Here is a 24,140-nt window from a genome sequence, read left to right as displayed (position 1 = left end):
GCCGTCCGTACTTCATCGGCCTTTCTACCCCTCCCCTCTCAAAACCCTAGACTGCTCATCCACCAGCATACAAGAGCCCATTCACTGCCAGTGGCGTCCACCTCACCGGATCTGCTTCTGCGGCCGCATCTACCCCTCCCACCTCCCATAGAACCAAGTAGACTGCTCATCCACCACTATACCACAGCCCATTCAGTGTCGGTCTTGTCCACGGCGCCGGATCTGCTTCGCCGGTACTCTCGTCAACCGCAGCGCATCTGCAGCGGCTCATTCGTACTCCCCACCGGAGATGCTTCGTCCACACCCCCCAGAGCCGCCCCATCGACGCCCCCGTCGACGGCCTCTGATCCTCTTCGCCCACACCTTCCTCAACCCTACCGGAGCCGCTTCGTCGACACCATCGTCAACCCTACCAGAGTAGCTTCGCCTATACCGTTCTCAACCCTACCGGGGCCGCTTTGCCAACTCACAAGTCCACGGCCTCAGATCCGCTTCATCGCACCCACAACCAACCTACCGGAGCAGCTTTTGATGCCCCGTCCAAGGCCGCAGATCCGCATCGTCGACACCATCCTTAACCCAACCACCGGAGCAGCTTCACCGACGCCCTCGTCCACGGCCACAGATCCACTTCGCCCACATCGTAGTCCACCCTACCAGAGCCGCTCCACAAACACCCTACTCGACGGTTCTAGATCTCCTTACCGGACTCCGACAGCCAGCGCAGCGTCATCACCCTTGACGTTTCTAACTTGATTCCCACCGTCTGGCAAGATGCCAAGCACCCGCCATGGCCTAGGTACTTGTCACCTTTAAACCCGCCCAGCATCACCTGCCCGGTGTACTTCAAATATACTAACAGGTCACTGTTACCTGTTATGCAGCTGGCAAAAACTACAAGGACGATGTTTCTTCTAGATCTAACAGCTTGGCCAACCAAGATCCTGGACTGAGGCATTGCTATGATCTTATAAGTGCGTCTCTCTCTTGTATTGTTGTGTGGCTGCCAGCATGCTTTGCTAGGATTTTCGACCAGTAATCCCTTTGTGCAGACAATGATTTCTACTATTGGCTGCTAAATTAGATATGTAGATGTCATACATGATACTACCTCGTACCTCCGTTCCTAAATATAAGTCTTTCTAGAGATTCCACTATAGGCTACATACGGAGCAAAATGAGTGAATCTACACTCGAAAATGCATCTATATACATCCGTATGTGGTCCATACTAGAATCTCTACAAAGACATATATTTAGGAACAGAGGTAGTACATTACACAAAATCATAGGTGGCATGTAGGCATTCCAGTGCACTACATTAGGCTCCCTTAGAGTGCCTGCTAGTCCAACACACAGAGTCATGGCTAGTTTATGCTACGCACACAATCGTTAATTGGTGGTTTAAATATGTGCAAGGGATATGCAATGTATTATCATGTAGAGATGTCTGAAATTAGCCGTGTCAACTTGCAGATAGGGTTACACATTGAAAAAGTACAAGATGTATGTGGCAATTTTATGGAACATCGCAAAAAAAGAAGAGGCAGTGGTGAGCCTATACAATGTGCTATGGTAGGTCACTCCTCCATTGCAATCATCGTGACATGTTATTTGTATGTCAGTTCCATTGGCCAAGTTTCTTAGGGACAGTTATTACGAGTTATCCTAAGAAAATAAGCACCTGTGAATATAAGCTCCAGGTAATAAGCCAACCAGTTCTTTTCATTGCCTTCCTTTTCATCTTATCTTTGATATGATCAGTGAAAAATCTAGATTGCATTATATTTTATCATTTTGCTTCCCATATGAAAATTAATTTTACTTGCAAACATCACAAATTGAACGCAGTGCAGTAATTAATATGATAGGAAAATAGACCATCACTATTTGTTCAAAATGCAAATACAAAGATACCATCTACTTGGCACAATCTACTTTGGTCAATGTCTTCCATAGAGATCTCATTGCCTAATTTAAACGAAGAATGCATGACCCACATTTAAATGAAGAACAATTATTTATTGAAATTCGATGGTCCAAGTGGCTGGTTATTATCATATAGCAGCACCACCTGAAAGCATCATATAGCAGCAGCAGCTCATAGCAACTCATCATACAGCAGCAGCAGTGTGCAATTCATCATATAGCAGCAGCAGGAGCAGCTCATAGCAATTCGTCATATAGCAGCAGCAGGAGCATCTCATAGCAATTCATCATATAGCAGCAGGAGTGTGCAATTCATCATATAGCAGCAGCAGGAGCAGCTCATAGCAACTCATCATATAGCAGCAACAGCTCATAGCAATTCATCATATAGCAGCAGCTCATAGCAATTCATCATATAGCAGCAGGAGCAGCTCATAGCAATGCATCATATAGCAGCAGCAGAAGCAGCTCATAGCAATTCATCGCATAGTGGATCAGAATGAAAATTTGGCAAAAATCAGAGGAGATCCTCACCTTGTTGGATGAGCTCATCCTTCGACAGCACCTCAAGGCCACGGCCTGGGAGGAGGGGAGGGGGAATAAGAAGCCTTCTGCCGCAGTATGGCATCAGCCGTAATTGTGCAACGCCCGCCGGAGTAGTGCGTTGGACGGACCATAGTGGAGCAGCTCCTGGAGACCATGAGAATGAGGGGCGGCGCCAGAGGGAGGAGCAACCTGGGAGATTTGGCCCTACCCACCGGCCATGTAGCCTAGCTGGACAGAGCATCATCGAGGATGAGTTCAGATGGGACCAGTGGTGACGGCTCGCTGGAGGAACCCTAGCGTTGCAGGCAGGGGATCGAGGTAGAGGGAAAGGGGAGAGGAGATGCAAGCGGGCAGGGCAATGAACGCTTGCGTGTCTGTTTTTACTTGAGGGTCAGGTGTGACGCGAGCGTGAGCAGTTGCATTTTGAGTGTAATATAGGCAGACAACAGAGTCATTTCACTATTCCCCTTCCCTTCAATTTTTAGTGAGCTTCTACCCGAAACGCACCCCCTCCAAAGCGAAATAAGTTAAGCCCAAGCCCATAACTCAAAAATGACTTCTTTACATCTTTTGTGGCTTATTTTGACAATAAGCTCTGAAAAGGCGGAATAGAACTGGCCCTTAACTTGCAATTCAATTGTGTGTGCAATGATGAATCACTCCTGCCTGCTATAGTGTACATTTAGGCATCATCATACATGGCATAACCTAATACATGTGCATTCCATTATAGAATCTGGAATATGCAATGTTTATGTTAGTTCATACGTTGCACATGATGTTTAAATGCCCCTTAAATCTGGTCAGTCAAGTGATGGTCTTTAAGCCTCCTTCTTTGCTTCTTTTCTTGATATGTAAGATTTGCTCACACATCTGTTCAATTGCTTGTTTGCATCAACCAGCCATACTAGGACTGTTTGCTTTGATTACTTGTTGTTCTTGACATAACACTAACAGAGCTTGTCAACGATTTAAACACTAAGGGCTGCTGTAGTGGGGCTTGTCTAACTCATAGGTGACATAAAGGTTTGGCTGCACACTAAAGTAGGCTCTCCAAGTGTACATGGAGATCCAGTTCGAAGGTATGCCTAGTTTTTACATAGTGCGCACATAGTAAATGCTCATTTCATTGTGTGCAAGTGCAAGAGATGTGGCATGTTTCATTATGTGGTGTTGTTTTGTTATAATCTCATCCTTTTGTGTTGTTCACACACTGGAAAGTATGCATATTAATCTTCCAAGGAGACGAGTAACTAGTTTGTGTCACCTTGTAGAGGGGGTGCAATGAAGATAAGATTGAGGATTTCCAAGTACAAGATGTTAGGAAGGAGCCTTGCAAGAGAAGTAGGAGCAGCGCTGAGCCTGTTCAACCAGTTAAGGTAAGTCACTGTATCCAACTCAACAATTCAATTCCTTGTTTGTTTCAGGCATAGTTAATTTGCTCTTTTCAATTGCTTTATTTGTCCTCAGTTAATGAGATGCCCAAACAATGATGCCTAATGTTGGGTACTTGTATAACTATTAGTTGACATAATTAAATGCCTTACCATTTAATTACTATGGCGAAGTGTGCCTGAAGCTTTGAAGTCTATTAACCAACTATTACTGCATGAGGCTCACAATCTAGTTTATACTAGGCTAATGATTGCATAGTTTTGCTTTCTGTAGTAGGTTTGTATGAATCCCTCTGCTGTTCATTATGCTCCCTAAGACTTTAATTGAGCTACAGAATGGCCAACTGCATGCTTACTTATACGCAACGTGCTGTCTAAATTTGTAACTTGTCTTTGTTTTGGATTTGGCCCCAACATCATGCTCCTTTGGTGAGCTAAGAGAGATTTCTGTATGCAGGCTGCACAGACTACCATTTTTATAATTTTTAAAATATCACCTGCTTATGCTTCATGACGTGTAACATTATTGTTAGTCCTGTTTTGCCATGTACAAAATAGTCTTGTCTTGCTCGCTTCACTATTGTAACTATATTTTTGCCCTAGTCCTGTGTACTTACAGAAACATTTCAGGATGAAGTGGCATCAACATGAAGATCTGCGAGCAGTGCGGCAGCGCCATTACCGAATGATTATGGATTGGAATTGGAATGTGCTGATGTTCTCGAGCATCAACAAGAGGTGGCAAGACAATGTGTACATGATTCTCAACGTACAATCAACAAGTTGAGACTGGACATGCAGGTATTAGATGCAGGAGTCAAAAAAATGAAACAAGACACTGAGGTAACCACGAAGGAATTGGAGATTTTGCAGACTAAAATTTGTGCTATCTAAATCCGGCCAATCCTATTTTCTGAAGAGATTATAGTTCAAATGGTAAGTTCTGTTGATGTGCGTCCATGATGTATGAGCTTTATTTGTCCAGTGTATGTAATTTGTTGTTTCTGTATGCTTTATTATCACTGGTGCCGAACTATAATGCCCACTGGGTATATTCGGCTGTAATTTCTTTATTGTATAGTGTAGGATTATTCTACGTTTCTATGCCTTAGTCTTTTTATTGTATAGTGTATGTTTTTTACAGGCGATAGTATAGAGTAGGATAATTCTTGAATATGCTATATCGTTGAAACGGGGGCCAATACGCCCAAACATTTCCTGGACGCCATACAAACGAACAAACATGTGTAGTCAAAGCGGGCCTTAATTAGGCTGGTCAAAATAATATTAAGTGGATCCCAAATGATGTGGCCCACCGTAACAACGGCTCTTAGCAGGATGTTAACAGGCCAAAAGCTCGATAGGGCCGTATAAATGGAAATGGCCCGTGGGCCTCTAGCAGGCCGAAATACATGTCAATTTTGTCTCGGCCATTTTACTTTACGGGCCAGTAAGAGGCTGAAAGTGTTATGGGCCAGAGGAGGCCCAATTTGCAAACTAGTCTTTTAACAGGCCGAAAGTCGCGTTGGGCTGAAATGATGCCCTGCGGAACGTGGGCCCCTACTGGACCTAAAGTCAAAGGCCCAACTATTGTGCGGGCCGTTAACAGGCCGAGAGACAAAATGGGCTAAGAGTTGGCCGATTTACTGAATGGGCCAAGGACAGGCCTAAAGTCACAGCGGGCTAGAATTGGCCCAACTGCAGAATGGGCCGAGAAAAGGCCAAAAGACGTTCCGGGCCATTAACGGGTTGAAACTGACGATGGGCTGCTAACAGGCCGAAAGAAGCTCGGGCCGCAATTGGGCCCAAAGACATAGCGGGCCGTTAACGGGCTTAAACTGACGATGGGCTTGAAATTGTCAAATCTAGAATGGGCCTTTGATGGGCCAATTCGGTGTAACTTGTATGTGCCGTACTTGCACAATGGGCCTAACTAAAGTAGGTCGCTAATGGGTTGGCCCGCTTATTTTGACAGGCCGGCCTTTTAACTTGAATGGGCCACTGTTGGGCCGAGACACATGTCGACGTATCATAGGCGTGTTCCATCCATTCACTGGATGACAACTGTCTGAACGCCGGGCCGACACGTGGATCTGCCGACCAATGAGAATTTTACATGTGGAAAATCCCCGTTGGTCCGTGCTGTTAACGGTTTATCGGATCTAAACCCGAACCCGATAGCTTAACGGCGACCCGTTATGGTGGATGCCACGTGTCGGTCACCCTTGACGAAAGCACTTCTATGACGCGTCATATATCGTCATGGAAGTGGACACTTCCGTGATGATAATTTTGGTTATGTCATAGAACACTTCTAGGACAGCACAGGTATGACTATCTTGATTTTGTCATAAAATCGTCATGAATGTACATGCATGACAGAAAACGTGACCTACTGTGAGAAACACGTATCATCAGGGAGTGTATTTTTTTGTAGTGAGCTATCTATGTTTTTCTCGTCTCAAACTCTATTCACGCTACATCACAAAGTTTGATCAAGTCAGATTCGAACCCTCTGGGTGAGGAGCACTCGAAGTCACCGATTCGTCATAGACTTAAACTTCCAAAACCTCTCTGTGTATTTCGGTCTGACCGATTCATCCCTTTCGGTCACACCGAGTTCACTGAGTTGATCTAGGTTTTCAATCTCGGTGCAACAGATTAGAACAATTCGGTCACACCAAGTTGCAGTAACCGCTTGCGATTCCGCATCTCGGTGCCACCGAGTCGTTCCACTCGATCACACCGAAAGGGTCAGGATATATATACCTGACGATGTCCTGGACTAGGGGGTACTCACCACGTCGTCTCCACATCTATTGGATTGGGCCGAGGACCCCCAGGGCCGTTTACTCATGGGCCAGTTCGGACAGCTCATGCCGCATACAAGGAAGACTCCACAAGACTTGGCGCCCAAGACAAGGACTCTCCTAAACCCTAGGCCTCCGGTGTCTTATATAAACTCAGGCCAAGCTAGTCGATAGACAATCTCATATTCATTACTACAATTTCTTGGTAGTTACATGTACTCTATACTATACCCATATGAATACAATCAAAAGCAGCATGTAGGGTATTATCTCTTCGAGAGAGCCCGAAGCTGGGTAAAATCCCGTGTCCATGTTACGATCACTCCAAGACGCCTAGCTTAGGACCCCTACTACGAGATGCGCCGGATATAGAACCGACATTGGTGCTTTCATTGAGAGCCTGCTAGGTGATCGACACGGATCGATGTGATGATCAGGTGATATTTTTTCAGTTAGATCTATTCCATATATATTATCTCCTTTTGCAAAATCATTGGTTCCGCGTCGCGTCGTGCTACTTTATTTGCAGAATGAGATCAAGAAATTTTCTAGCAGCGGTGGCCTTGTCTGCTACCTGCCAGAACGTCAGATCCGAGGTGTGATGCTACTAGCAGCACACCCCAAAGGCAATTTATATATACCCCGTGTTGCGGAGGCGATCCGGCCAGCGGCGCTGATCACGCATGCACAGTACTTCTGGCGTACGACAATACACCAGGCTGGCGGTAACTCATCTATGCGGAAACACAGGGAGATTCCCTCCTTCCCTTTTTTTATATTAATGAAGTCTTTTGCACTAGTGGCTTGTCCCGTGCATATTTCATATACAGGATTAGCTTGACCCCAGGGTGAGGAGTAGTACTATACTACTACTACTTGCTAACCTCCGCATGAGATACTAATATCTCCTGTGCCGTATTGATTTTAACCTGATGACTAATTGCTACAACATCCGCTATTGTTGCGCCAAATTACAGTACGGCCTATATAATGGTGCAGTCCTATCCGCGGTCCTACGAACGCAACATCGAAAACTCGAACCGCCTTAATTATTAGTATGCACAGAGCATTTTTCTGTTGCTTTCTACTGCCTTAATTTTGCAGAAATATTCTATCGGCACCTGTACATGGCGATTTCCGTCCGCGTCAGTCTGACCAATGTCTCGATTGGGCGATCGCTTTTTCATAAGCCTGGCACACATCTAAAATTGATTGTGGTTGTGGCATCACCTCGGCCAATCGACCTGCGCAGACGCCTCCGCGCGACCACTCGATCGAGCTGACCACGACGCTCAGGCCACTTTTTTCTAAATCATTTACATCACTTAAATTAATTAAGTAGAAGAGATTTCTTTTTAAAATATCTTATTATTATTGGTGTGCACTATTTTCCGGCAGCGCTGTCACCTCGGCGTACCGATGTACCATGTCACCTCGGCTCGATCGGGGCTTCGTCATCACTTCATTAACCCACGGCGGGGACTTCGGCGTCATACTGCCGGCTAGCTCCATCGCCTCGGTCGAATTGGGGGTTCCACCTCGCCACATTGGTCGTGCTACGTTGCCACGTCAGAGTGCCGAGTTCTTCGCTCCGCCACCTCGGGACCAGCTCGGGGGCTGGGACCTTGTCCCGCATCAAGCTCGGACCGCGTCATCAATGTCGAACACATTAACCAGCTAAGTTGCTTTCATGCTCAAAAACTTTCAGTTTTGAATTTTGTTCGGTTCGACCAAGCATTATACTTTCTTGGAAAAAAGTTGTTTGTGAAAAATTTCCTTGTCATAACTTTGTTTGTGACACACAAATTAAAATACCCCGTTTATTTGGGGGCTTCCTTTATGAAGCTTTTCCTCTTGCATATGATTATACTTGTACGGCTTCGTTCCTTGTTCGTGTATTACGCCACAATATGCACCATATTGACTTAAGTGTTCCACAAGCTGGGTTGCCTTGCTCCTGTGTTTACCCCTACGTTCCCGATTGTTCGGCTAGGGAGTAAAGGGAGCACCTCTGCAATTGTCACGATCGGGTCATCCGAGCTCGGACCTCAGACTGGGTGAAGCCGAAAGCTAGCGCTCTTATTGTTTTCAATCATGGTCGGCACACAACGGAACTCATGAGTACAAAAAATCTATTGCACAAGTCTCATAGTGACAATGAGCAACCGAAGAAAGGTATCGGTGGAGGTACTATTTTCTTCGAAGATGCTTCTTACACTTCGTCAGTAATATAGCATAAGTTCCCTGAGCGCGCTTTGTCTGTTACAGCCTTATGGCCTGATTGCCTGGTTATCAGAAACACCGTTGATATTCTCGACAGGGGTAGTACATAACACTTTTCGGTCCTTGACCGAAGAGGGAGAAGCCGACGGTCGGTTAAGACGCGTTTAAAGTTCGGGTGAACACAGATATGATACAAGTACTTCGGTACATACGATCATTATAAATAATTTTTTTTTACCCAAGTCACTTGGGGGCTCTTAAATTTATATGAGCCGTTTTATAATAAATCATTTCTTCCTAGTCATTGCAAAGTCTTTTTCTATCACTCCTTTTTCGACGCGAGTGTGTGGTCAATAGCCGGGGAGCCTAATTTCTCTCTCAAAGCCGCTAGAGTTTAGTTTGCTAAATTGGCCTAACGAGAAGTACCCCGCCTTAGGGATAGGAGGTGGAAGCCGTAGGCTGACCCGCTTGAAGTCTTGAGATAGGATGTGTCGTATTAAAGCACGACATAAGCATTTTTTTCTAAGACCAATTTTCGGATTGGCACCGAACACTTGATCTTGTTTGGACGTTAACTTTTTACTGACGTTTTTTGCTTTTCCAAGCCTATGGCACTTTTAAACTATTTGTATATTTCCAGCATAAGTCTCGCAGTGCAACGCCGGACACCTTTAGAGATTCGGCAAAAACATTCTCGGATATTGCTATATATGCATCAGTTTCGAATTGTGTCTTCGGTCAATAGTTGGGTTGCCCGGCTCCTGTGCTTGCCTCCTACGTTCCACTTTGTTCGGCTAGGTGTGCAAAGGGAGAACCACTATAATTGTGCTTCCAGCTCGCATGGTAAAGCACCCCAGTGGAGAAATCCAAAAACTGACTGTCACAATAAGTGTAAACTGGTCAGCGATCCGATGACTATATTAAATGACGGGCCATTCATAACATTGGCCGAAGTGTTTACGGCTTAACCTCGGCTGTCGCCGAACACTAACCGGGGGCTCGTAGCTGGCTTCCCCAGTTTAAAGCTCCTATGACTAAGTGAAGGTTATATAGCTCGCATATCTGATTGCCTCGTTTCCGCTAACACAACCGCCTTCGGGCACCGAGACGTCGGCTAAGGGTTGTCTTGTTATTGCGGAAACACCCTGCGTAGTATCTACAAAGGGGCAGAAGCCGATGATGGGCCACTTTCAACTGATAAACGGTCGCAACGGAGTCAAAATAAACATATCATCAGCATTTGTATTTAATATACGAGGGCTGCCTTCCGTAATCATCGTTATAAAGCCATAAATATGCATCAATTTGACTTAAGATTTTGGCCAATATGGGTTGCCTGGCTCCTGTGCTTACCCCTACGTACCCGATTGTTCGGCTAGGTGGTAAAGGGAGCACCTCTGTGATTGTTACTGCCGGGTCATCCGAGTTAGTACCTCAGACTGGGTGAAGCCGAAAGCTAGCAATCTTAAAGTATCACATTGGTCGGCAACGACGGAAGTGAAAATTTTGGTTCATTAATACCATAGAGTTCGGGAACTTTCCCCGAATTAAATCCTCAATATTTTTCTCCTGCATTGATCGGAGGCGAGGTTTCATAATCATGGTTGGCATGACAACCCAAAGAAAGGAACCGATAGCGGGACTATTTTCTTTGGAAGATGTTTCTTACGTTAAAAAGTAATATCACATATCTCTCTGCATACCTTTGTTTATAAAACCGTATGGCCGGATTGCCTTGTTTGTTGTAAATCTTTGCCCTCATAAAGGCTTTATAAAGTAGGACAAACACTCCTCGGCAGCTGGCCAAGGAGGTTGAAGCCAATGGTCGGTCAACAAAGTTTTGTACAATGCGGATCCGAGCATTAATGATGTAGGGTACTGGGATACCTAGAATCATTACACATAATTTGTGATTTTACTCTGGATATCGATCCTTAATTCGGCCACCCGTGCCCGCATTAAGGCTCGGGGGCTACTGGCTTTATGTAGGGAATCGTAGCATAATTTTAAAATTTTCCTACGTTCACCAAGATGCATCTATGGAGTATACTAGCAACGAGGGGAAGGGAGTGCATCTACATACCCTTGTAGATCGCGAGCGGAAGCGTTCCAATGAACGTGGATGACGGAGTCGTACTCGCCGTGATCCAAATCACCGATGACCGAGTGCCGAACGGACGGCACCTCCGCGTTCAACACACGTACGGTGCAGCGACGTCTCCTCCTTCTTGATCCAGCAAGGGGGAAGGAGAGGTTGATGGAGATCCAACAGCACGACGGCGTGGTGGTGGATGTAGCGAGTCTCCGCAGGGCTACGCCGAGCTTCTGCGAGAGAGAGAGAGAGGTGTTGCAGGGGAGGAGGGAGGCGCCCAAGGCTGTTGTGTGCTGCCCTCCCTCCCCCCCATTATATAGGCCCCTGGGGGGGCGCCGGCCCCAAGAGATGGGATCTCAAGGGGGGCGGCGGCCACAAGGGGGGAAAGGGGTGCCTTGCCCCCCAAGGCAAGGGGGAACTCCCCCCCCCCCCCTAGGGTTCCCAACCCTAGGCGCATGGGGGGAGGCCCAAGGGGGGCGCCCCAGCCCACTAAGGGCTGGTTCCCTTCCACTTTCAGCCCACGGGGCCCTCCGGGATAGGTGGCCCCACCCGGTGGACCCCGGGACCCTTCCGGTGGTCCCGGTACAATACCGGTAACCCCCGAAACTGGACTTCCTATATATAATTCTTCACCTCCGGACCATTCCGGAACCTCTCGTGACGTCCGGGATCTCATCCGTGACTCCGAACAACTTTCGGGTTTCCGCATACATATATCTCTACAACCCTAGCGTCACCGGACCTTAAGTGTGTAGACCCTACGGGTTCGGGAGACATGCAGACATGACCGAGACGCCTCTCCGGTCAATAACCAACAGCGGGATCTGGATACCCATGTTGGCTCCCACATGTTCCACGATGATCTCATCGGATGAACCACGGTGCCGAGGATTCAATCAATCCGTATGCAATTCCCTTTGTCAATCGGTATGTTACTTGCCCGAGATTCGATCGTCGGTATCCCAATACCTTGTTCAATCTCGTTACCGGCAAGTCTCTTTACTCGTACCGCAATGCATGATCCCGTGACTAACGCCTTAGTCACATTGAGCTCATTATGATGATGCATTACCGAGTGGGCCCAGAGACACCTCTCCGTCACACGGAGTGACAAATCCCAGTCTCGATCCGTGCCAACTCAACAGACACTTTCGGAGATACCCGTAATGCACCTTTATAGTCACCCAGTTACGTTGTGACGTTTGGCACACCCAAAGCACTCCTACGGTATCCGGGAGTTGCACGATCTCATGGTCTAAGGAAAAGATACTTGACATTGGAAAAGCTCTAGCAAACGAAACTACACGATCTTTTATGCTATGCTTAAGATTGGGTCTTGTCCATCACATCATTCTCCTAATGATGTGATCCCGTTATCAATGACATCCAATGTCCATAGTCAGGAAACCGTGACTATCTGTTGATCAACGAGCTAGTCAACTAGAGGCTTACTAGGGACACGTTGTGGTCTATGTATTCACACATGTATTACGATTTCCGGACAATACAATTATAGCATGAATAATAGACGATTACCATGAACAAAGAAATATAATAATAACCATTTATTATTGCCTCTAGGGCATATTTCCAACACTTTAGGCTTATCATTCACTAATATTAAAGGGGCATATCGATCCCCTGATTTGGTGTTGCCACCCGACCAGTGGCTCGGGGGCTACTGCATTGACAATCCAATGCAGAAAATTTAAAGTGCAATACAGTTTTCGAGGAGATTATTATCCTCGGGTTGGTCGGCCGCATCCAACCTGAGTCTCGAGGACTTTGCACACCGCGTTTCTATTCCTAAGTATGCTGCCGAGCTGGGAATTGATCCTCAGGCTGATTTTATGAATCGACCTGAGTCTCCCCGGCGGCACTGCGCATTGGTTGTACAGAGACGGTACAAGCTTCTACGCAGACGGTGTAAGCAGCGCCACGGCACATGCCTCTTTGACCAAGATACCAATCGAAATCCGCCATGGCCGTCTAAAGCCGCCATTACTATGCACTGTGGAGGAAGGCGGAAGTATCTCGTTTGTCAATATACGGCAACATGGCATGCTAGAGCTTTGGACCAAGCAAGAACATGATGCTAGGAGCCATGATCATGGCCGTGAGGGTGACTGGCTACACTCCGACTTGGCGAATCTGGGTGACGAGAGAGTAGACTTCGTCTTCTTTCCAGAGAAAAGAGGCGCTTTACTTGTCCAGCAGGGTGGCGATTTCTTCACTATCGACCTCAGGAGTAAGGAGAAGATGTCGGTTGAGCTCAAGGACAAGAAATCGAGACGTGACGCGACCAAGTATGTGAGATGGACTTTTTGTACTAGTACTTGGTGCAGTAGTATATTTCAAACACTATGTAATTTTACCACCCCTGTGCTGTACGAGATGGACTGCGTATTTGACCCATGCCTTTTCTCGCTGGGCTGGGTCCAAGGAGGGAGAAGAGCAAGAGATTAATAAACAGTTTTGCTAAAGTACATCAAGATGTGCTCTATGTATTGTACATCTAAATCCTATGTCATTGATTTTATACTAAAATTCATGCAAGCATTTTCTTTTGTCTTTTTTTTCTTTTTAATTTGTTTGAGTCACGTAGATGTGCAATAATTAGGGATGTGCCATAGACAGACCCACCTTAATAAAGGTATACGGAATTATTCATGGATGTCATGCATGATTTAGGCTAGCTATAATGGGAGTAACTTAGGTAGTAACTTAATACATCCCAAGAAAATTTTGCTTATGTTGCAAGTATTTAATGAGAAAAGAGTTGCTTGTGGTAACATAATATGTTACTGTAACATAGCGCTTCCCGAAGCAAAATGAGTCTATAAGATAATAAATAAAGCAAACTATGATAATACTACTATGTTACTTTGCACTATGAAGGTAGTAACTTAGACTAGTGTCATATGCATGACACTAGTCTAAGTTACTCCCCACTATGACCAGCCTTAGTGGGGTTTGGCTCAGGTGCAGGGCTCACCGCACCCTATTATTGTGCCAGCCCAATCAGTGGTTGCCTAGTAAGCTTGTAGGTCCAAACAACTAATTAATTGTTTTAAGGTAAATGTTTGGGGCCGGAGAGCCGGCCGAAGCGCTCGGCCGGTCGCTTCCTTTTTCACGCGAGACACGTTGGCACGCACGTGCTCAGTGGACCCAAATGTTTTTCTTCTCTTTTTCACTTTTTTTCTTCCTTTTTCTCTGCTTCTTCTTCCTTCCGCCTCCGTCTGATCCCATCCCGGCTCCAGCAATACGAGCTCACCGACATCAGCAGCTCGACCCCATGCTGCTTTCATGAGCATCGCCTACCCCACCGTTGCAAGCATCTTCTTTCCCAATGAATCCCAAAACATGCTCCTCCACCGATGCTGCAACCGGCGGCTTAAAAGCTACAACCAATGACAATAAAATTTCAACCAGAAGACGCCGGTGCGTCGCCGCAGAGCAGCGGCCGCGTCCCGCGATGGAGCAAGCTACAACCTGGAGCTGCGACAGGGCTAACCGGATGTCACAACCGGCGACCAAGTTTGCTGGAACCGGCGGGGAGGTTTGCTAGAACCAGCACCCAAAAATGCTACCATCGGAGTTTGTTCTGCTGGAACAACGACGTTTTTGCTACAACGGTAGCCTATTTTTGCTGCCACCAGTGACTTTTTTTTATACATGCATGCACAGCGGTGTTGGTTGATGGCGGCGATGCCTTTTTTTTTTGCTGCAACCATCGTTGTTTTTGTCTACAATCGGTGTGGTTTTTTGCTACATGGCGTTGACTGCTGGCCGTCGTTCGTGCAACCCCGTGCAGCGAGCATCGATGAAAAAAAAGCTTCAACAGGCATGGATAAAAGCTTCAACCGGTGCGGGGAAAAGCTTCAATGACGCGGTGGATAAAAGCTTCAACGGGCGTGAGAAAAAGCTTCAAACCAAGGTGCGAGCAGTGACACTGAGAGCTACAGCCGGCGGTACGGTGGTGCTTCGATGGACGTGCTACGATGACGGCGGTGGCAGCGCAACAACAGAGACGTCATGCGGCACGGTTTTGCTATGAGGGGTGACGAAGTACTGTTGGAACCGGCGAGGACGGATGCTACAAGGACGAGCATCGGTGACGAGGGCGGCGACCGGCATTGAGGCAGGCGGCGAGGACGCCCGGCTAGCTGGCTGCCTTAAGGACTAACAGCGTGTTTGGTAATGACAGGGAGAGGGCATGGGAGTTTAGCGATGGGAATTTGCCAAGGGATTATACATGGGAAGTTGATTTGAAGTCTCATTTCTCTGTTTGGCATGTGGAGGCAATTAAAGGTGGGAATTTAAGAGATAATTAACTGCCCCTATTTAGTTGGTGGGATTAGGCAGAGAAATAACCAACTTTCAACATGAAAGGCCACCCCTCACCACGTCCCAACCAACAAAACGTTTTTTTTCTCTGTCAATTCCCAATCCCAGGTTAAATTACCAGGGTCCCCCTAGGGAAGATATTTGAAGGAGTTGAGCCTCTTAACTCCCCTTCCCCTTCCCTTCTTAATTCCCATGTCCCTGAGTCAATCAAAGGACTTAAAGTGCCACTTACCTTAAACTCCCATTCCCTGTCTTCAACTCCCCCCAACCAAACACGCTGTAAGGGCTAACAGGATGGGGCGCCATGGCTTTTCCTTTTTCTCTAACGAAGCAGTTTTTTTTTTTTACAACTCTCCAACGAAGCTGTTAGCGATTGGAAAGGCTATACATGCAGATCCTGCGGCTCTAAGGAAAACGAATCGTACGGGCCGAAATTTCGGCCGGCGCACCGGCGCGTATCACTGCCCTTGTTTTAATCCTTTGAGATTACTTATCTCTTTGTCGTTTCCTCTATCTTCCCTGCTGGCTGCTGCAATAGCAAATCTCCATCGGCATGTCCATGCAACAGTTGATATCTGTATGCTATGCATCAGCTAACCTTCATCAGTAGCCGAAGGTGCCCTCGAGGGCGGCACGGTCCGCGGCTCGAGTCCACGGCGGATGCAGCATGCTGCTGGTGCTGGGGGACGAGATCGGTGAGATAGCGCGGGGACGCGATTTGTTGTTTTCTTCACCGGCGTCATTGTGCTGCTTCTCATGTCCGGCACCTTCCAAGAGTTTCTCATGCTAACCCACTCGCCCTCTGTGTGGGTGCCGACTGCCGACTGCCGACTACCCGAACCCGCCATGGACGCACGCCACACTCCCCACACGATTGTGTGGCGGCCACCATGGCTCAGGCGACATACTTGGCGGACTCCGAGACGTCGCTGCGTGCGAGGGCTAATGCACCTTGCCTTGTTCGAAAGGCCAGGTTATGGTCTGGTCGCAGGAAAAGGATTAGTCGAAGGATTAAAACAATTACTTAATTATCTGGGCCTACAAGCATACGTGGCATGCATTGATGAGGCCTGTATCTCTACTTCTAATGGACGAGTTGGTTGAATAGTCCCACAACTTTCAACCGGTTTATTTTCAACCGGTTTATTTTCGTCCCCTCCCCACCCCACCCCACGCAACCAAAAAAAACACCCCACGGAAAAAAAACACTCCTATCGTCCTGGAGATCCCAAGTTGCTATCCCTCGTCACGCAGCCGCAGACGCGCTGCTACCCCTCGTCACGCAGCCGCAGACGCCGCGGCCGATCCGGGGAGACGACGCCGCGACCCGGCGACCGCCGCCGTCGGAGCGGATCACCAAGACGCGGCCTTCGTGGATCACCAGGACGCCGCCACTCCTCCCTCTACCGGCTTCGATCCTTTGTCTAGGGTTCTACGCCGCCGCCGCCCCTGCTCCCGCATCTCACCTTCGTCCACGAGCACCTGCTGCTGCCACAGTGCGCCGGGCGCATCCCTTCCGCCAGCGCCGACCATCTCCCTCCCTCCAGCGCCGGCCGCCTCCCTCCCCAAGTGCGAGTGCCAGTTGCCTCCCCGCGGCCGCCTCCATCCCCTCCCTCGAACGCACTGGGCCTGCCGAATCTCGCCGTCGAGCGCGTGGGCCACCCAGGCAGCCAACCTCGTTCGTCATCTCGGCCACCATGATCTACACCGACCAGGCCCTCGGCGAGCAAGCAGTCCCGTTGATGGGATTCCCATGGAGGATGTTGCCTTGCTGGCGTGGCGGTTGTTGTGCTCATGTGGTCCTCTCATGTCGCAGCAGCCAACTACGATGATTCACTGATCTTGCTCTCTCATGGTAAGGAGCCTGTGGCTCTCAGGTCTCAACTAATCACAAGGTAAATAAGGTTTTTGCGAGTTCAATTCAATTTGGTGGAGAATTGATTACTTAACAGAAAACATCTCAGGTCCTCTTCTTCCCTCCGATCTCCTCGACCTGTCCGACGCCGGCGACTCCTCACCGCCCCGGGCCTTTGGAAGAAAAGTTTGGACCATCCCTCGATCTCCTCTCCCTGGCCGACACCGCCGTCTCCTCAGCTTCGAGGAGAGGACGACTGTCAAGGACCGGCATTCGCCGGCGCGCAGCTCGGCGTTGGTCAGGAAGAGCACCAGCGTCATGCCCAGGCTCATGACCCACAGCCGGAGCTTCGTCGCCGACAGGGGCGACCCTCCTCCGCCGTCGAACAAGATCCCCAAGAGCCCCTTCCCACCTGTATGTCATCTGCACACCTGTTACATCTTGCTGGTTTTGAAACTGAACTTGACTAAAGCTAAACTGAAGCTGAAACTGTTTGTGCAGGAGAAGATCTCGATGAGCTTCACGTCCGTGTGGATCATGAGCAGGATGGCCAGGAAGGAGGAGCCCTCCTCGCCGGTCTCCGACGACAACGACGACGTTGGCAGCACAGCCATGTCCTCCAAGCGGCGCCCCTTGTCGGTCGCTCGGGTGCCGTGCCGGGAAAGCTCAATGCTCTCGGGAAGGTATGTGATCGTCAGATATTCAGATGGGCTTTTCTCTGTCAGTTGTTCAGTCCGCCTGAACTCTGAACTGGACCGATGGTGCAAATTTGTTTTTGGAAGCCATGGAGCAGAGGGAGCAGGCGCAGAAGGTGGCACTTGAGGCCTTGCGCAACGCGTCGGCGACGGAGAACGTAGTTAGGATCTACAAGTATGTCCAGCAATGGCACCTCTTTTTCCTATGGCAATTTGACACCGTCTGGACAGAGTGGCTTGTCTGCTTGAGCCCGCATACTACGACGGCCAACTTGCTCGGTGCACGCGTCGGTTGGTCCCAGGTCAGGCCCCTCTAGATCCCACTGGGAAGCTGCAGTACTGGATGGATGAGAACTACGCTTACAATTGCGAGCACTGCAAGGTATGCATGTGTCCCTCTTCCACAGTCTGATCTATGTACTTTGTCCCTTTTTCCTTAGCAAACAATGCATTCTGCGATAATGAGCATATAGTGTCGAACTATTATTATAACATTGCAGTTTTGTTCGAGTCCAAGTTCCCGACCATCATCTCACATATAGTGTTCTCAAATTAGATCGATAGTAATGCAACTTTATGCTAGAATGTGCAACAAAACTATCTTGTTTGTATCTGTTAACTGTTGAATCCCCAAGATGAATGCCCGTACAAGAAGCTTGTCAATCCTAAATTCTTTCTTAGTAAACATATTTGATCACATAGTTTTCTTTTTTTGTGAATTCCGAACATACTACTTGGAGGAAGGAGGGGGCGGCACAGAGAGGGTCCTCACACAGTCCAGTGATCAACCACGACGACGCGGCCGTGCGGTGGGTACCCACAGACGCCGCTCTACCGGGTCGGAGGAGGAGTCCAGATCCGGCACCTCACCAAGGTCGGCTCTGCACGGTGAGTGCAACTGCCTTGAGAAACCCGGCCCGGCCATCTTCTCCCCCGAGTTGCTGCCACAGCGAACCCTATAGGCGCCTCTGCGCCCCAGTCAAGTCTCATGTGTGCGTTGATTTAGGTCAGCCTTCACGTCATATATATTTGACCTACATCAATTATCTTGTTGCTTATATCTACTATTCAAACAATATTATTTTAAAACTTCTTGATTTACTGTTAACTTAGTTTATTGGATGGCAGTTGGAGTGTACTGTTGAGATCAATGTCGGGATCCGCAAGTACTACTATTCAGAGTTCCCGTGGACTTTTCGTTCAGGCAAATGATAGCCTTCTTAAAATTGCATTTTGTTGTTGGTGTTTTAGGTTTCTATTGCGTAGCATCAGATTAATATTGCCAAGCATGAGCTGGCGGGGCATATGGAAGATATCCCATGGGCCAGCAGCTGGAGCCTGGAAGCGGATGTTAATGCTCCATAGCAGAGAGTTTAGGTTTACAGCAAGCAGCGACTACCAAATTTTCCATGGCTAGTGTTGATTCCTAATGATCCGTGGTTTATAACATTGACGATAACATCTAGGCTATCTCAAATTTACCATCAGAATAGTGATCTTTGTGCATGATTGGTTTAAATTAATTTTTTCATCCCAGCTCTTCTGTTTACAGTAGGATATAAACGGAGATTGTCATGGAGATGGTTGCCATCAGTTCCATTTTGTTGCACATCACAAGCCTGCCATTTTAGGTTGATATATGTTTTCAATATCTTTACCTCTACTATTTCAAGAATGTGTGATGTGTCACTAGCTTATTCCATTCTTGCATTGTAGTACCTTGAGGTCTGACTCATGCATGCAGATGGGGAGATGCATTCATGTGCTTGCTGTTGCGTGCCAGTAGCTTCGTTCAGTTGCTTCAGTGGGATAAAGTTACTCGATGTGGATTTTGTTCTGTAAACGTTCAACAAATTTGCCAGCGAGTAGTTTGACACATACGAGCATGAGGTTCTTCTGGTAACAAGTTCTTGATGCGTCGATAGGATAAGTTTTACAGAAATGAGATGATCTTCTTAAGGGAGGCATTTTTACATCTTTGCACAGGTGTACTTTTGCGGCTGTACTTTTGTTAATTGAAAGTGGAATTACCCCAATTGATAACCAAATTTTGTGCTCACTGCCGACATGGGATTGACGATGACGTCCCAGAGCCCTTGCCTCTGCTTGATGCTGCGTCGAGCAAGGTCCACCCCTGCTACCAAATGCATTTGGACTCGCATATTTCTATCATAGAGGAGTAAACCTACAAATCTCATCTCATTCTTTCACAGATGAAGCCATCAGATACGTGTGGTGTGTAGAGTCCGTTCTAATCAATGGAAAGGAAGTGGAGGAAGGGAAATTGCCTACAGGTGATACTGATAACTTTAAAACCATTACTATGGTTACAAAATGCGGTAAATATTGCAGACACTGATAACTTTAAAAACATTACTATGATTACAAAATGCGTAAATATTGCAGATACTTCATTTTTCCTATTTGGTACAGTTAGATCCTTATTCGCTTACTTGTGATGTATTTCTGATTGTTTTGACGTGTTCATGAATTGCAAAATGGGGCTTCAAATGCATATCAAATCATGATTTCCAACATGATCGATTTTCATGTCTTTTTTGCAGAGTTATTTACATTTCAACCTGATCACAAGGCCATTAGAGATTGGACTATTCCACTCGGTCCGAACTACATTAGGTCAATTGTACATTTTATTCCAAGTTATGAAGAATACGAGCTGAGAACATATAGGAGCTCTATGCGGTTTAAATATTTTTATACGAAGTTTGATGTACTTCTCATGAATATCTTCGTAAACAGAAATAATGGTAAACCATGCACTGCTACATTATGTTTCACCAGAATCACTCTTTATAATATCTTGTTGCTTTCATGTTGTGGATACTGATTATCTTCGGCATCTACTAAGGTAAAGCTAAATGTTTTACGAGTATATTTCCATCATGTTGAGTAATTTATTTTGAAGATGATACTAATATGTTAATCGGCTACTTGGTGACCTTAATCGTCCCATTAACTAATTTATTGACCGGTATTGTGAAGAATTACTAACGGCAAAGGTACACCTTTGCCATGTGTTTTGGACAGTTCAAGTTTCCGTGCTTGTAATTGTGCCAATGGATGAACTGATTCATGAGACGTTGGTTCCAAGAACCCAAAAGTGTAAATCGGCCATGCTTTTATCTTCACATCGACCCGCGAAATTCTTATTGAACTAGAATACTTTACCACGATTCAATAAGAGTAAAAATAGACCTGAAGCTAATGACCGATGTCCATTTTTTTTTTTGCAACTCATGTGAAAGTGCAACAGGAACATTATATTTCTCTTATTAAATAAATTGGCTTCTACAAATTCCATGTATGCATATTTGAAAGAAAATATTATTCTCACATTTTTAGTTCCAAGTTCACTATTGAAAATAATAGCCCTTGGAGAGGGAGAGAGAAGGAGGGGGGAGGGTAGGCTTACAGTCATGAAATCGTAAAATGCAGCCACACTTTACTAATACAAGATGTGAAATTTACCGCATCTGCACCATTATGGGTTCGAATTTCAAAATGTTTGTGTGAGGGACACATGTGGCGAGTTTGGACTGGGGAGGTGGAGAGATAAAAATAGTGAATGGAACAAGAGTGATTTCACGGGAAAAAGGAATAATCGACAATATCGGACTATGTGTGCCCCAGTTGCAACGCACATGCAATTAGCTATAGAAGATAAAACGAGAGAAGAAACTTTTTTTTCTCTTCTCTCATGGATAAATAAATTTGTACCACGAACTAGGCATGCGCGTGTGAGGACGGGAAGAGGAGACACATTGACATTTTTCAGGCTTTGGACGAACATTTCTATTCGTAGCTTTCTATTTTCGTGGCAACGCATGAGCATAACGCCATCGTGATAGAATCCTGGATGAAGAGTGGGTCCGGTATAGAACCATGAGGTACTAGCACTAAGATAGGAAGATAGTTGTCGCCCTTGTCCCTTGCTGCTGGCTTGCCACAGCTGCGATCACTAGCTCACTTAGAACACGAGTTAGTGAATTTTGTGGTAAGTGTGAAGGTCGAGATTGAGCGGGATGGGGTTGATATTGGTTCGTTCAGTTACTGTTGTTTGAGCGGAATAATTTTCATACTATAGAAAATGTCGCAAAGTACATTTCATTAAAGATGACTTTGCCGTCCAACGCGACCCTGCATCGGTCCGCTGATGGGTCCGCACACAATTTTTTCCGCAAATTCGAGACAAACAAAGAGGAGCTTTGCCGGAGCCCGGACATCCGACTGGCCTACAAAAAGCCACCACGTGCCCTTATCCGTGCAAGATGGCGTAAGACTGGTCTTATTCAGCGGAAGAAGAACGTGATGAATAACTGATTAGCATGATGTTCGGCGGAAGACTTCAAGCTAGCTAGCTTGATTTGGCGAAAGGGACACGGCTATCTAGCCAAATATGATTTACTTAGTACAAATCTCTAATTATTATTAAATACATGGTTTGTGCGAAATATTAGAACACCTTCGGCCAAAAACACTGATGTTAATCTATGTTTTCTCTCCAAAAGGAAATGCTTTTGGTCAAGTGTGTGGCGGAAGCTGCTTGCAATGCATTGCATTGGTTGGCCGAAGGTGCATGTAACATGTTAGTTTTGTGTTGGCGGAAGGTGTTTTTTTTAATTAACCATTGTTTAGCATGTTTAAAGTTAGATTGTTATGGGCATTTTTGGTTATGGTTGGATGGCCGGCTCCCGTATCATTGTCTGTGGACTGGTTCCGCATCCATGAACGAATATGGTGTCCGGTTTACGGGTCAGCGTTGAAGATGCCCTTAAATTATCTTTTTAATCAACTTACATTGCACCGTGAAATGAATTTCAATTATTACCCAATTGTTACGGTTTACCTTTTCTATACATGTTTATACTAATTTCAGCAAAATGCTTTAAAAGCCCGTGGCAACGCACGGGCATTCTACTAGTAATAATAGGTGCGGTGACCCCTGCACCTGAGCCAAACCCGATTTAGTGGTATATATATCCACGTAGCTAATTTTGAGATGTGTCAGATGAATCACTCGATGTTGGGTCATCGCCAAAAGAATGCAGCGGAAGAACATTCCGTTGCTCTTTGGCTACGTGTGTTGATTCCATCTGAGTTTTAGGGGTTATGTTTGCCTCAGAATAGTTGAAACCTCATATGATCGTGCTTCCGAGCAAAATTTTATCATAACTTTTGTATTGTCATGAAGAACGATCCGGTAAGTTGTTTGATCTTTTGCATGCAGGACACCTCGATCTTTTTTGGTTAAACTTTGGTAAATTGTTTTCTTTACCTTAGACTAATGAGGTCGACCTGATCTAGTAGTACAACCCTTTCTTAATCTTAGCTTCAAAATTCGATGCTCATGGATGTAAAATTTGATCTTTGTATATACATTTTGGATGAGATACTTATTTTCATTTGATCGCTTGTTTTGCATCCGATCCTTCGGTAGACTCCTTTGTAAGTGCATTGGTGCATGTGGTTTATTTGGTCTAACTGTTCTGGGTAATGCTCGTGGAAACCATAGCTCAATTCCCATTGGGTTAAATCTGTTTGATGTTCGTCAACTGTCTTTTTTTTTAACCTAAGGATCGTAGAAGGTGGAATGATTGTTCTTCGCTATTTTCTCAATGTATATAAATTAAATTATGTACAATAAATGAATAAAAGGAAATATTCCTGTGATAAAGGACTAACTAGTTTCATGACAACGTAGTAGTATACTGTCTATCTCTGATTAGTGATTAGGTTATTGTTCAACCTGTCGGCAGAAATTTAGTAATAGGCACGGACGATTCAAGTCCGAACCTTTTTTTCTTTTCTTCCTAACTAATCACTTATCTAACTCTCGTTTTTCTATTAGCTAATAGCATCCATCCACGGAGGAAATGCATGTAGGCATTGATCACGATTTCATGCATGCATGCAAGTTAGGAGACAAAAAAAATTGAAAAAGGGGGAGATTCCCGGCCTCTGCGCATCAGAACGATGCATACGGCCATAGGAGACAAAAAAATGACGTCGGCAAAAGATTATTCCTATTTAAAAGCTTTAAAACGTTTTGTAGCTCAAACCATCACTCGATTCAAAATTAGTTTTCATGCCACCGGTTGTGTCCCACTACTCAGTGTTGCCACTAGGAATTTCAACTCCTCAAAAATGTCATTGCTTCGTTATACACATGCTCAAAAATGCCATTGGACACCATTATTGTGATCTCAAATCTCTTTTACCATGTTATAA

General features: G+C 46.1%; 1 protein-coding gene across 10 annotated transcripts; it reads left to right on the top strand.

The window, feature by feature from the left end:
* Positions 1–16,559: 16,559 nt before the first annotated feature.
* LOC109782921 (uncharacterized) lies at positions 16,560–20,677 on the top strand. Of its 10 annotated transcripts, XM_073508958.1 has the most exons (9): positions 16,560–17,236; positions 17,306–17,610; positions 17,698–17,879; positions 17,979–18,779; positions 19,444–19,522; positions 19,636–19,781; positions 19,878–20,017; positions 20,105–20,185; positions 20,456–20,677. In XM_073508958.1, exons 2-4 carry the CDS (start codon positions 17,515–17,517, stop codon positions 18,016–18,018), a joined length of 318 nt encoding a protein of 105 aa, XP_073365059.1. In that variant the 5' UTR covers positions 16,560–17,236; positions 17,306–17,514; the 3' UTR covers positions 18,019–18,779; positions 19,444–19,522; positions 19,636–19,781; positions 19,878–20,017; positions 20,105–20,185; positions 20,456–20,677. The 10 variants fall into 10 exon arrangements, 3 of the variants coding, with proteins under 3 accessions (XP_073365059.1, XP_073365060.1, XP_073365058.1); XR_006670552.2 differs by having other exon boundaries at positions 19,608–20,017; XR_002237603.4 differs by having other exon boundaries at positions 17,979–18,897; positions 19,636–20,017.
* Positions 20,678–24,140: the final 3,463 nt, after the last annotated feature.

Source organism: Aegilops tauschii, chromosome 2 (genome assembly GCF_002575655.3).
Source record: "Aegilops tauschii subsp. strangulata cultivar AL8/78 chromosome 2, Aet v6.0, whole genome shotgun sequence".
Taxonomy (NCBI): domain Eukaryota; kingdom Viridiplantae; phylum Streptophyta; class Magnoliopsida; order Poales; family Poaceae; genus Aegilops; species Aegilops tauschii.
This window is presented reverse-complemented; position numbering and strand designations above follow the sequence as displayed.